At 42.6% G+C, this 13,886-nt stretch overlaps 1 protein-coding gene across 3 annotated transcripts in view; it reads left to right on the plus strand.

Moving 5' to 3' along the window:
• The window catches only part of LOC132398379 (lysine-specific demethylase 7B-like), a 99,702-nt gene that overhangs the window by 32,603 nt on the left and 53,213 nt on the right, over positions 1–13,886 (plus strand). For all 3 annotated transcript variants that reach the window (XR_009513638.1, XM_059977717.1, XM_059977716.1), the window contains exons 4-8: positions 3,008–3,168; positions 5,064–5,205; positions 7,719–7,905; positions 8,832–8,994; positions 10,295–10,382. Coding sequence is in view for 2 of the 3 variants with exons in the window: in XM_059977717.1 (XP_059833700.1) it covers positions 3,008–3,168; positions 5,064–5,205; positions 7,719–7,905; positions 8,832–8,994; positions 10,295–10,382 (741 nt within the window). In the remaining variant the exon portion in view is untranslated. The remainder of the gene's footprint in view (positions 1–3,007; positions 3,169–5,063; positions 5,206–7,718; positions 7,906–8,831; positions 8,995–10,294; positions 10,383–13,886) is intronic.

The following is a 13,886-nucleotide window of genomic DNA, read 5'->3' on the forward strand; positions in this document are numbered from 1 at the left end:
TCTCATCTAGAAAAACTTATTAAGACCATAAGATATAGGAGCAGAAGTAGGCCATTCGGCCCATTGAGTCTGCTCTGCCATTCAATTATGGGCTGATCCAATTCTTCCAGTCATTCTCACTCCCCTGCCTTCTCCCCATACCCTTTGATGCCCTGGCTAATCAAGAACCTATCAATCTCTGCCTTAAATGCACCCAATGACTTAGCCTCCACAACTGCTCATGGCAACAAATTCCACAGATTTACCACCCTCTGACTACAGTAATTTCTCCACATCTCAGTTCTAAATGAACGTCCTTCAATCCTAAAGTCATGCCCTCTTGTCCTAGACTCCATGGGAAATAACTTTGCCATATCTAATCTGTTCAGGCCTTTTAAATGTTGGAATGTTTCTATGAGATCCCCCCTCATTCTCCTGAACTCCAGGGAATAAAGCCTAAGAGCTGCCAGACGTTCCTCGTACAGTAACCCTTTCATTCCTGGAATCATTCTCGTGAATCTTCTGACTCCTCTCCAATGTCAGTATATCCCTTCCAAAATAAGGAGCCCAAAACTACACACAATACTCCCAAGTGTGGTCTCGCAAGTGTCAACATCAAATCCGTGCTCTTATATTCTATACCTTTAGAAATAATGCCAACATTACATTTGCCTTCTTCACCACCAACTCTATCTGGAGGTTAATCTTTAGGGTATCCTGACCAAGGGCTCCCAAGTCCCTTTGCGTCTCTGCATTTTGAATTCTCTCCCCATGTAAATAAGTTTGCCTGTTTATTTCTCCCACCAAAGTGCATGACCATATACATTCCAACATTGTATTTCATTTGCCACTTCTTTGCCCATTCCCCTAAACTATTTAAGTCTCTCTGCAGGCTCTGTTTCCTCAACCCTACTCGCTCCTCCATCTGTCTTTGTATCATTGGCAAATTTAGCCACAAATCCATTAATCCCATAGTCCAAATCATTGACACACATTGTAAAAAGCAGTGGTCCCAACACCGAACCCTGTGGAGCTTCATTGGTAACCAGTAGCCAGCCAGAATAGGATCCCTTTATTCCCACTCGCTGTTTTCTGCCAATCAGCCAATGCTGTACCCAAGCTCGTAACACCCCTGTAATTCCATGGGCACTTGACTTGCTAAGCAGCATCATGTGCGGAACCTTGTCAAAGGCCTTCTGAAAATCCAAGTATAGCACACCTACTGCATCTCCTCTGTCTACCTTGCTTGTAATTTCCTCAAAAAGTTGCAGTAGGTTTGTCAGGCAGGATTTTCCTTTCAGGAAGCCATGCTGGCTTTGGCCTATGTTGTCATGTGCCTCCAAGTATTCCGTAATCTCATCCCTAACAATTCCAACAACTTTCCAACTACTGCTGTCAGACTAACAGTTCTATAGTTTCCTTTCTGCTGCCTCCCACTCTTCTTAAATAGTGGAATAACATCTGCAATTTTCCAGTCATCCAGTACAATCGATTCTTGAAAGATCATTGTTGATGCCTCCGCAATCTCTCCAGCTACTTCCTTCAGAACCCGAGGGTGCGTTCCATCAGGTTCAGGAGATTTATCCACCCTCAGACCATTAAGCTTCCTGAGCACCTTTTCAGTCATAATTTTCACTGCACAAACTTCACTTCCCTGATGCTCTTGAATGTCCAGTGTACTGCAGACATCTGCCACTGTGAAGTTTGATGCAAAGTACGCACACAGTTCTCTGCCATCTGTGTCTCTCATTACAATATCTCCAGTGTCATTTTCTATTGGTCCTATATCTACTTTCAACTCCCTTTTACCCTTTATATACTTAAAGCTTTTGTTATCTTCTTTGATATTAGTTGCCAGCTTCCTTTCATAATTCATCTTTTCCTTCCTAATGACCTTCTTAGTTTCCTTCTGAAAGTTTTTAAAAGCTTCACAATCCTCTCTGATCCCATTGACTTTGGCTTCCTTGTATGCCCTCTCTTTTGCTTTTACTTTAGCTCTGACTTGTCAGCTACAGTCATGTTCTTACTCCATTTGAAAATTTCTTCTTATTTGGAATATATTTGTCTTGTACTTGCCTCATTTTTTGCAGAAACTCCAGCCATTGCTGCTCTGGTGTCCTTCTTGTTGGTGTCTCTTTCCAGTCAACCGTGGCCATTTTCCCTCTCATGCCATTGTAATTTCCTTTATTCCACTAAAATACTGACATGTTGGAATTTAGTTTCTCCTTCTCAAATTTCAAAGTGAACTCGATCATATTGTGATCACTGTACCCCAAGGGTTCCTTAACCTTAAGCTCGCTTATCACCTCCAGATCATTGCACAGCACCCCATCCAGCACAGCCAATACCCTAGAGAGCTTAATAAGCTGTTCTTATTCTCTGCCTATACCACACTGTAGTGTCAACCAAAACTTTTGTGCTCCAATCCCAAGTGTAATTTAGGCGAGGCTGGTCATCTCTTTGAGGGAGAAAATGAGAAACAGAGAGGAAACTATGGCAGTGAAATTTGTTGAGTGTTTGGGTGGCTGAAGGTTGGAAAGGTGGCTGATATCAATCAGGTTTGTGACTAATGTGTGTACCAGCAAGATGAGCTGATGGATGATAGTCGTAGAGCACTATAATATAGAAACAGGCCCTTCAGCCCATCTAGTGTGTGTTGAAATATTATTCTCCAAGTCCCATCGAACTGCACCCAGCCCATGGCCCTACATTATTTCCCTTTTGTATTGATGGAGATTCTAACTCTTTGGGGGAGGTTGCAGTTCTTCATATATGGGAAGATTTGAATATTTGAATCTGTGCTCTAAACTTGTTGGAGTGAGACATTACTGTTGTATCCAAGAGCTGATTGTGAATCCAGAGATAATATGGTGTACACAAGAAATACTCAGCAGGTTGGGTAGCATGTGTAAAGAACAAAACCTTATTTTTAAGTGTTCCTTGTTTATGGCCTTTCATCACAATCTTTTGAATTGTAAGCTGATGGTGCTAGTGAACTCCCATAACACCTGATGCTTTTTTCTCATAGTGCCTCTGAAATTGTCATCAAAATGCATGGTGCCCAGCTGACACAAAACTACCTGGAGAAGCACGGGTTTGAATGTCCCATATTAGTGCCCAAGATAGATGGACTTGGAATCGCTCTTCCTTCAAGCACCTTTTCTGTCAGGGACGTGCAAGAATATGTGGGTAAGGGGTGGCTGCTCAGTTTTTTAATCATACTCCACAGGTAGAGTTCAGCAGTGCTACATGCTTGTAGTTTGACCATTTGAACGTTGGAAATGGGGAATACATGAAACATCTTAGAATCTACGTTCTTAGTGAAGTAGGGCCCATCAGATTTTTTGTCATCCATAGCTCTGCAAAAGTTTCCTTTGTCCATTCAAGCATATTTCTTGGACAGTCCATTCCCAATAGGGCCAGTTTGCGTTTGAACAAACTTTATTCCATCCTGGTTTTCCATTTATCTTGAACGTGTCCCTTACGATCATAAGACATAGGAGCAGAATTAGGCAATTTGGCTCATTGAGTCTGCTCCGCTGTTCCATCATGGTTGATTTATTTCTCTCTGTAATCTTTGACACCCTTACTCAAAGGTTCAAAGGTCCAATTTAATGTCATGTATACAATATACATCCTACATAATAATAACATAATAGGAGCAGGAGTAGGCCACTCGGCCCATCGAGCCTGTCCTACCATTCAGTAAGATCATGGCTGGTCTGTCCATAAACTCAGCTCCATCTACCTGCCTTTTCCCCATAACCCTCAATTCCCTTACTATGTAAAAATCTAACTGTATCTTAAATATATTTAGTGAAGAAGCCTCAACTGCTTCCTTGAAATGCAAACATCCACGAAAGCAGAAAAGTGCCCCAAAGAGTGAACAACAGTTAAACTCAAGAACCTCAAGCTTCCCCCTCCGGCGCATAAGCGGCAGTGAGCCACAATCCCCCCTCCCCCCCTCCCCCCCTCCCCCCCTCCCCCCTCTCCCCTCCCTCTCCCCCCCTCTCCCCCCCTCTCCCCCACTCTCCCCCACTCTCCCCCACTCTCCCCCACTCTCCCCCCCTCTCCCCCCCTCTCCCCCCCTCTCCCCCCCTCTCCCCCCCTCTCCCCCCCTCTCCCCCCCTCTCTCTCCCATAAAGGGGAAAGAGGTGTCTCCATTTTCCCAGTGAGTGGGGAGACATAACAAACAACTGGCTCTTTTATGATGTTAAAAGTCAGTTACATCACTTTTTTTGAGCACTGTCCCTGTAGATCTCGAAGATCTCAGGTCTTTGGGCATACAACAGTAGATTTTCCGACTCCCCCGATGACACACGGGTCTCCTGCCGTGATACCGACTCTTGATCAACCCGTCTCCAGAGCCCTGAGATCTTAGGTTTCCAAATCCAAGCCGGGCTCCCAGGCAGAATCCTTGGCGTCGCTAACGATGGCCAGTCCTGAAAGCCCGAGAACAGGTCCCACTCCCGCAAAGAACCGAAGTCAGCATGTAACCAGGTCAGGGTCTTCAAAAGAACCCTGAAAGGAAAAAAATAAAGATATTAAGGATGGAAATAGAGCTGTTTCTGAAGATACAAGCAAAGAAGTCGCTGTTTAGCGCCATCCTAACTTCACTGCACCTCCTCCAATGTAATCATGAACCTATCAATTTGCTTTAAATATTCCCAATAACTTCACCTCCATGATGCCTGTGGCAATAAATTCCTCAGATTCACTACCCTCTGGTTAAAGAAATTCCTCATCCCTGTTCAAAAGGAACATGGTTTTATTCTGGCTGTGCCCTCTGGTCCCAGACTCAACTTTTTCCATTCCACTTTATCTAGGCCTTTCAGTATTCATTTTGATACAGGAAACTTTCAACCAATTCTCCCTTTTCTATTTTATCCACATCTATTGAGTACTGAACATGTCTGCCTAATAATCTTCTAAGCTCAAACAGCCTCACCTCATAACTATATAATCTGTTTTACATGAACTCTAGATAGGCTTGCTGTTCAACTGTTCCATACCACAGTTGACTCTTGTTTGTGTGACATGACTTCCAAGTTGACCTGAATATAAATATTTTAAATCTTTTCAAGGTGGTGAGAAAGTGATCGATGTGATTGATGTGGCTCGGCAAGCAGATTGTAAGATGAAATTGCAAGACTTTGTAGAATATTTCACTGCCGTCCATCGTACCAAAGTATTAAATGTTATTAGCCTGGAATTTTCTGATACAAAGTAAGTACCTTACATCTCAATATGAGGAAATATGTTGGCATTTACAATGTGAGATGCCTTTATAATGTGAGAATGTGTAGCTGTTAAATGTGCCAATAGATAGTTACAAGAATGGAGAAATGAGCTTCATTTCTTATTAATCAGTTTCAGATGCCCGCTGAGTCTTCGGCCTGACTCTGGGCATTTGAATCTAAGGATTTGGTTTGGTTCAGAATGTTGGCGCTGTTGCTTGCTTTTTTTGTTTATGATTTGTTTTGTGTTTTTGTTTTGCTTTCTCGACTGGCACTGGGGTGGTTGGTCTTATTTTTCTAATTGGGTTCTTTCGGGTTCCTTGCTTTGTGACTGCCTGTAAACAAACAAATCTCAAAGTGTATAATTTATACATTCTTAGTTAATAGATGCACTTAGAAACTTGAAATGAATGCAGAATGGATTGTGGATCACAGCACAATCACGCAGTAAGATCCCACCAGTCAGAGAAGGATTAGTGAATCAGTGTGAGGAATGAAGCCTCTGTTGAGGTTGTTGCCTTGCTGGTACAGGAACAGCTTCTTCCCCTTTGTCATCAGATTTCTGAAGGGACAATGAGTCTTTTAACACTCCTCTTAATTTTAGATAATATAACGGATTGCAGTTAATAGGGAACACGCCAGGACCAGTTCATTTTAGCCCAATTAAGCGGCAACCCCAATTATCCAAAGTTTTATGCGAGTAGTTAAAAAGGTATTAAAATATACAAACTACTGTTTAACTGAGTAACAAATTATACATTTAAATGAAATACAGAACTAATTAGAACTCTCAATACTACTTCAGTACTATAAAACTATTAGTTCCTAGTAGATATCGACAGAGGAATTCATCCAGAGTACAGTGATACATTCTTTTGATTGAGTGTAAATGAACAAATCAGCACTGACACTGGGTATGGTTGGGGTGTATGTGAGGGTGACTGGCGTACTCTTATTATGGAACCAACAAGCTACAAAGGTTCCTGAGGGTTCCTTTCTCCAGGTATAGAGGCTGGAACCTATCAGCAGGCAGAATGTTCAACTGTGTGGTCCATCAGGCTTCACCGTGGCAGAGACTGGATCTCAGAGGATCAGAACCAAAGAATTGTAGTGTAGGGTAGTGGTCACCAACCTTTTTAAGCCCAAGATCCCCTACCTCGGCCTTAGTGAAGGCAAGATCGACCCCAAATAGATTAATTACACGCATGTGGGCAGAAAAGACCAGAAGTAAAACCCCGTAACCCGGAAGTAGAAATGGTGTATGAACACCAGGGGTCACCACCCATTTTTGCACCACGGACTGGTTTAACATCGACAATATTCTTGTGGACTGGTGGGGGGCGGGGGGGGGGGGGGGAGGTGTTAAACACGACGGGAATACAGTGATACTCGAAGCAGGTTCCTTATGTCCAGTCTATTCCGCAGTTTAGTTTTCATGGCTCTCAGCACTTAGCTGCTGTCCCACTTGCTCATGTTTTTTCCACTGGAAAAAAACTCAGATAGGTTTGTTTTTAAATGCAGGGTGCTTAGACTCAAGGTACTGAAGCAGTTTTGAGTGCTTAATTGCCTCATTAGACAACCTCCCACCCGCCAGACACCTTGGCCAGGTGTGGCTGTTCCCATACCGGGGCCACAGTGGTCACAGTCCGGAGAGAGCGACCGACCGAGCAAGGAGTGAGACAGGACGTGTGTCTGCCCCCCCACCTTACAATCTATCAGCTGACTAAAGTTTGTCTTGAGGGATGACTTTTAGCAGATCGTAGCGAGGTAGCTGCTCTACTACTTACGAAACCCTGGGCCCGAATTAGGTCGTCTGTGAACATTTTAGCACTGGGTTCCCCACGAACAATCGGTGTACTAAACAGGTTTAGTGGCGGCGCCCATCTGTCTGCACTCCAGGCCAGTACCAACAGCACTTCCCGCTGGCCATGAGAGGCGGTCAGTTACCTGAGGCTAACCAGTGATCCCTGGCGCTAGAGTGTCACTGCGTTTAGGCGACTGATGACCTCATGTGAATTCAAGTTCAACAGTGGGTGTGACAGGGAATGAGGAAAGGTGCAGCTGACCCATATCGTTTCATATCGCCAAATCATATCGTTTCCTCGCAGCCCGGTGGTTGGGGACCACTGAAGTACACTGTAGTGCATGGCGAGGGAGCTACACGCATGCGCACTGGGCAGAAAGAACGGAACTAAAACCCCACAATCCGGAAACAATCTCTCAACAGTATTTGTGTATTTATTTTTCATTTGTTTCCGGGATCTACTGGGAAAGTCTTAAAGATCGACCAGTCAATCACGATTGACAGGTTGGCGACCACTAGTGTAGGGGTTATCTTGATCTATGAAGAATTTTGCTTTTATTTTGTCGGTTGTTGATGTGAGCTGGAAAATTTCTGTTGAATTGCAGGATAAGGCATTGTTCGCTATTAGACTGATAACTTCTGACAGCATTGAGTGATTTGTTACCCTACTGCTCATTTAATCTCTGATGTGTATGCAGGATGTCAGATTTGGTGAGGGTTCCTGATATTGTTCAGAAGCTTTCATGGGTAGAGAATTACTGGCCTGAAGATTCCATCTTTCCCAAGCCCTGCGTTCAGAAGTACTGCCTGATGGGAATGGAGGACAGTTATACCGACTTCCACATCGACTTTGGGGGCACCTCTGTGTGGTACCATGTACTGTGGGTAAGAGGCTGTCTGGATCTTGGTGTTAGTTTGGACTATCTGTGAAATAATGTTGCTTCAGCCCAGCATCCATTCCCTACCATTCCACTGCCTATGTCACCTCTTGTTGTCCTCATTATCATCTTCCGACCTCACTCAGTCACTCAGTTGTTCTTTTCTCCCCAGCCCTCTTCGCAGGTTTCGAAGTCACAATATGATTGTCTTCTACCCACTTTCCACCCCCAACAATGTGCATTTAGCTCTGCAACATTCTATCTCCTCCATTCCTAGGCCATCCTGCCAACTTGTCTTTTGCCTCTTCACCCAATCACCCTCTGTACCCTGATATCAGCAATAGAAATGTCTGTAACACTGTGTACCTCTTGCAAAATCTTTAATTGCTCCTCATGAGGTACCTCATGCTAGTGCTGGCTCTGCAGGACGTTAAACTGGTGCATGTAAGCTAAATGTGGGAGGAAGGTATCCCTACGAAACCTCAGCAGTTCAGTGTGTTTCATTTTTTATATTCTAAGGTATACAAGCATTCTCAAAGCACTTGCTTAACTTGGAAATGTTGAAATTTCTGAAAAATAAATTGAGAAACCACCATTCGGGCCATGTTCTCTTCTCACTGCTGTCAATAAAAAAAAGGTTCAGGAGCCTTGGGTCCCACACCACCAGGTCAGGAACAGTTATTACCCTTCAATTATCAGGCTCCTGAACCAGGTGGAATTAGGTGTTAGCATGATAAAAGGTGAAGATTTTCCACAAATATTCTAGTTCACATGAGAGGAATTCCAGTTGTAGAGCACTGGCAGCAAGTTGGTGTCAACAATTGTTTGATGGGGTCATTGTAGTAATGATGGGGTACTACCATGTGGGACAATTTAAGTGACTCTCTTATTTAAAGAGCTGTATTAAAGCACAAAAAACTCTCTTCCATGCAGGGTGAAAAACACTTCTACTTGATAAGGCCTACCAATGCCAATCTTGCACTTTATGAAAGTTGGAGCAGTTCTGTCAACCAGAGTGAGACTTTCTTTGGAGACCAAGTGGACCGATGCTACAAGTGTGTACTGCAACAGGGGCAGACACTTCTCATTCCCACAGGTATGGTGTAAAGATAACACAAGATTTCCATCTGGCCCTATACTTCGTCACGTGTGGCAGTACATACCTTACATGATTACATTAGAACAAGAGCAAGCTATTTAATTTTTTGTGTCTACCATTCAATAAGATCATTGCAGGTTTTTAACCCAATTCAACCCAAGATATTTCAGACTTCAAAGTTAATTCTTGAAGATTTAAAGATTAGCTTTATTTGTCACATGCACATCAAAATGTACAGTAAAGTGTGTCGTTTGCGCAAACGGCCAACAAGGTCCAAGTGTGTGCTGAAAGCATATTGCAAGTGTACCATGCTTTGGGCACCAACATAGTATGCCCACAACGTGCTATAACCCTAATCTGTACATCTTTGGAATGTGGGAGGAAGCCAGAGGAAACTCATCTAGTTACCGGGAGAATATATGAAGCTCCTTACAGACAGTGCAGGAATTGAACCCCGATCTGCTAGCACTGTAGAGCAATATGCTAACCGCTACACTACGATGCTGCTCCTAAGTTGACATCAACTTCTGTTTGCACAAATTTTCCCTAGCTTGGCACTGAAAGGTGTGGCTTTGGAGTGAATGGAAGAGTATACATTCCGATTGGTGGAAAAACTGGAAACAGTGTTGCATATAGAGATTTGTATATCAATAATTCAGTTTGAAGTAAATTCTGCTTGTATTTCACCACTGAGCAAGTGCTCTGTTCCAACTTTTTTTGGATTTGCAAATGGATATTTGCCAATGCTGAAAGTCGTTTACTGTAATTTTACCCCATTATTGCTCCATTCTTCATTCTGTAAGCATCTTAGCTGAGTCGTTGCAAAATGGCAGATGGATAAAGGCAAAAGATTCTGCTGATGCTGAGAATCTGGAATAACACACACAATGCTGGAGAAGCAAAATGCAGCAGGTCAAGGTGGCATCTATGGAGAGGAATAAACAAATGGCGTTTTGGGCTGAGACCCTTCATTAAGACTATGAGGATAAAGGCAGTGTCCATCACTTAAAGCATTAATACATAGTATACAAGTTGGCTTTGAGTCACAAGAACAACAGCAATAATGGGGAACCACAGGGCAAAATTTTTATCTTCCTAATCTGTTGCGCTGCTTGCACATTAACTTTATGGTTTGTGTACAAGGACACCAGAGCTCCTCTGTACAAACACTTTCCATATGTTTTCAGCAATAAAGACTACTTTTACTTTTGATAACCCCACCCACTTTGGGCATTATCCTGTGACTCAGCTGGCTTTAGTTTGCTTGCACAGCTCACCCAGGTGTCTTGTTTTTAAGGCTGGATCCACGCTGTCCTAACATCCAAGGATTGTATGGCTTTTGGTGGAAACTTTCTGCATAACCTCAACATTGGAACACAACTCAGGTAAGTTGCCACTTTCAATGTCTTGTTCTATTCCAGAGCTGCCTCCTCTCTCCTATATCCAATGCCATATCAGATCAACTGATTAGAGCCATGGAACACAAAAGCGGGGAAACAAGCCCTTTGGCCCATCTACTCCATGCTAACTTACTTTTCTGCCCAATCTCATCCACCTGCACCTGGACCTTAGCCCTCTTCACTCTTCACATTGTGTATCCATCCATAGAACATTGCACAGGAACTGGCCCTTCAGCCCACAATATTGTCTGGTGCTGCAATTGTACAGGAATGGAGGGATATGGACTTGTGTAGGTAAAACAGACTAGTTTAATAGGCTTTTAACTACTAGTTCAATTAGTTTGCCACAGCATCACTGGCCAAAGGCCCTGTTCTTCTGCTGTACTGTTCTTTGTTCTATATTAGATCTTTTCATGTTTCAATAGTCAATAGTTCCATTTTAATATCAGAGAATATGTACAATATACAGCCTGAAATTCTTGCTGTTCACCGACATCCATGAAAACAGAAGGGCACCTTAAAGAATGAATGATGTTAAAAACAGTAGAACCCCAACGCCCCCCACTACTTCCCCCTGTCATGCACAATCAACCCTCCCCCCAGTGTACTACAGCAAAAAGCATTAAAACCCACCAAGCAAGCTATAGCAAAGCCCCAAGAGAGACCATGACAACAAAAGCTAGTCAATCATCTGACAATTTGACCTACCACTGGTTTGCTCTTGCCCCCTCTTCCCCTCATAAAGGGGCAGAGAGGTGTCACACAATGAGCAACTCAATCATTGTGATGTTAAGGTCTGCTGCATTGCTTTGTTTCCCCTGAGATCTAATCGAAAATTGGCAGCAAACTTTCCCCACCAACGAGAAAGCAGTTCGCTGAGTACATAGCCCTCTGACAGCTGATCCGCTGTTTCCAATATTCCGTTTTCTCCCATGGCGTTTCATTTGGCAACACCAGTGTAGAATCGGCTTGTCCACAGGATCGCAAAGCCTCAGCATCCTGAAGGCGTGCTTGCCTTCTAGGCTGCACCCATAGGATATTGAAAAACTGCCGGTCGATCCCAGACGCTGTAAAGAACCGCAGTTTGAGTACAGCTGCAGATCGAGGGTACTGACAGAACCCCATCTACCTAGAAAAGGGGGAAAAAAAGAGACATCTAAAGGTAGAAATTAAGCTGTTTCCACAGATGAGCTCAAAGAAACTGCTCTCTAGTACCATTATAGCTGCGCATTCCAGATGAGTTCTTTATTAAAATTGAAACACTGGTGGAGAGTGCTGGATACAGCCCAGTCCATCACAGAAAAAGCCTTTCCACAGTTGAGCACATCTACAAGGAGCACTGTCACAAGAAAACAGCATTCACCATCAAGGATCCATCAGAGAGAAGTACAGGTGCCATCAGTCTATACCACCTGGTTCAGGAATAGTTACTACCCTTCACCCTTCAGGCTCCTGAATGAGTATGGATAACTTCACTCACCTCAATAGTGAACTGAGCACAACTTATGGTCTCACTTTCGAGGACTGTCAGGATTCTCGGTATTATCTATCATTGATTTTTTTTTGTATTTGTGCAGTTTGTCATCTTTTGCACTTTGCTGCTTGTCAGTCTTTGTGTGTAGTATTTCTTTGTTCTACTGTGAATACCTGCAGGAAATCAATTTCAGGGTGACATACATATTTTGATAATAAATTTACTTTGAATTTGAAGTATGATGGAAGGTTCTCTGGGTACGTTTCCTATTTAGTTTTTGTTTCCAGACTCATCAGCCTGTTGTAAATTGTCACACACTTTGATCTTCCAGTTATCATATCTCACCCTCTTTCATGCTGGCACTTTGTTCTACGTTGTGCTGTGCTAATCTTTCGCTGCAGCTCAGTGCATTTTATGTGGTCCTTTTGTTGGACAGTATATAGTTTCCTCAAGAGCAGTGCTTACATCTTTCAATTATTTTCACTGCAGTTTGTGAATTTATTGTACATCCTCTTTTCTTGCTGCTAGTGCAGTAGCTCTTTAGACAACAAGCTTGCTGTCACAAAGTAAAATGCATGGTGATTTCATGTCAACATTCGTCTTTGTGCTGGTTTGAATTTTATTATTCTATCTTTTCTATCTCTCCCCCGAGTTTTATTGCGATTTTGAATTACTTCTCTGAGCACTGGTGTGTAACATCCCTTAATTTATCTGCAGCTCTTAACAGTTGTACTACCTTATCACTGTTGTGTGAAATTTATCATGTTCTCATTACTTGTGGAGGCACCTTGGTGATCTGCACATAGTTAAAGGATTATTTTCGCCCTGTCGTGGAGTTGAGTTGTTCTGCATTCTCCTGCCTGTGGTTCTCCCCGGGAACTTGTGCTTTCCAAAATCCATCCAAGGTTTTGTACAGTTAAATATGGAACATCATCTGTAGTGTCAGTGTCCTGGTGGGGCTGTTTGTAAATTTGAGAACTCTGATTATAATCTTGCATGGCATCAGTGCTTTAAAAAAAACAGTCAAAGTCATTTCCCAATGCAAAGTTCATACCAGTTGGTATTATGGTGACGGTTTACAATACAAAGAAATAGATTTTAAATTGTATTACCTGAACTAGGTTAAAGTTCAGACCTTAAGACATATGAGCAGAATTAGACCATTTGGCTTTTCAAGACCACTACCCACCCTGCAAAATGCCTTTTCCAAAAAGCTCTCTTCCGGAACATATTATAGGGAAATTAAAACAAAATCCTCATGCCATCTTAAAAGTTTCTTCTCCAGGCAGGTAACCTGATCAACCATTCCAATTAGCTACCTTCATTTATTACCCCCATCACTGTACTGCACTGAACACTTTAAACAAGTTGTTATAATGCTGTTTACATTGTAAGTACATATTGGTATTCATGTGTTTATGCATATTTTATACCATCTCTGCACTTTAACCACTAATTTTATTTTTTTATGTTATTCTGTATATAAGAATAATACCAAACCAACACCACATCAAATTCCTATTACATGTAAATGTTAATTCTCGATGACTGAGTCTGCTCCACCATTCAATCACGCCTGATCTGTTTTCCCCATCAGCCCCATTCTCCTGCGGAAACATATCCCAGTGAGACCCAAAGGAGAAGCTATATTACTGTCAGTGTCAATTCCCCCTGTAAATTGAAATTGGTGTTTAGCGTTCAAGACGGGTGATATTTTGACAATAAGGGAATTGAGAGGAATGACAATGGGAGAGGAAAATGCAACTGAGCTAACACATGAGCCATGATCTTAGTGGAGCAACTGTGATATTTCTGATGTTCACGTTCATTCTCCTGAAGGTGTTATTGGTTTTTCTTAAGTTGTTGTTGCTAAGATTCTGGCTAATAATGTGAAAAGCGTGTTTTCCCTTTTGGACTGATCGGATAAATCTAATGTATTTTTAAAATCAGTAATTCCATTCCTATGCACTCCATAAACCATGCACTTTTGTTGAACTGTCACTTACTTATGAATG

The sequence above is a fragment of the Hypanus sabinus genome, chromosome 8 (genome assembly GCF_030144855.1).
Source record: "Hypanus sabinus isolate sHypSab1 chromosome 8, sHypSab1.hap1, whole genome shotgun sequence".
Lineage (NCBI taxonomy): Eukaryota > Metazoa > Chordata > Chondrichthyes > Myliobatiformes > Dasyatidae > Hypanus > Hypanus sabinus.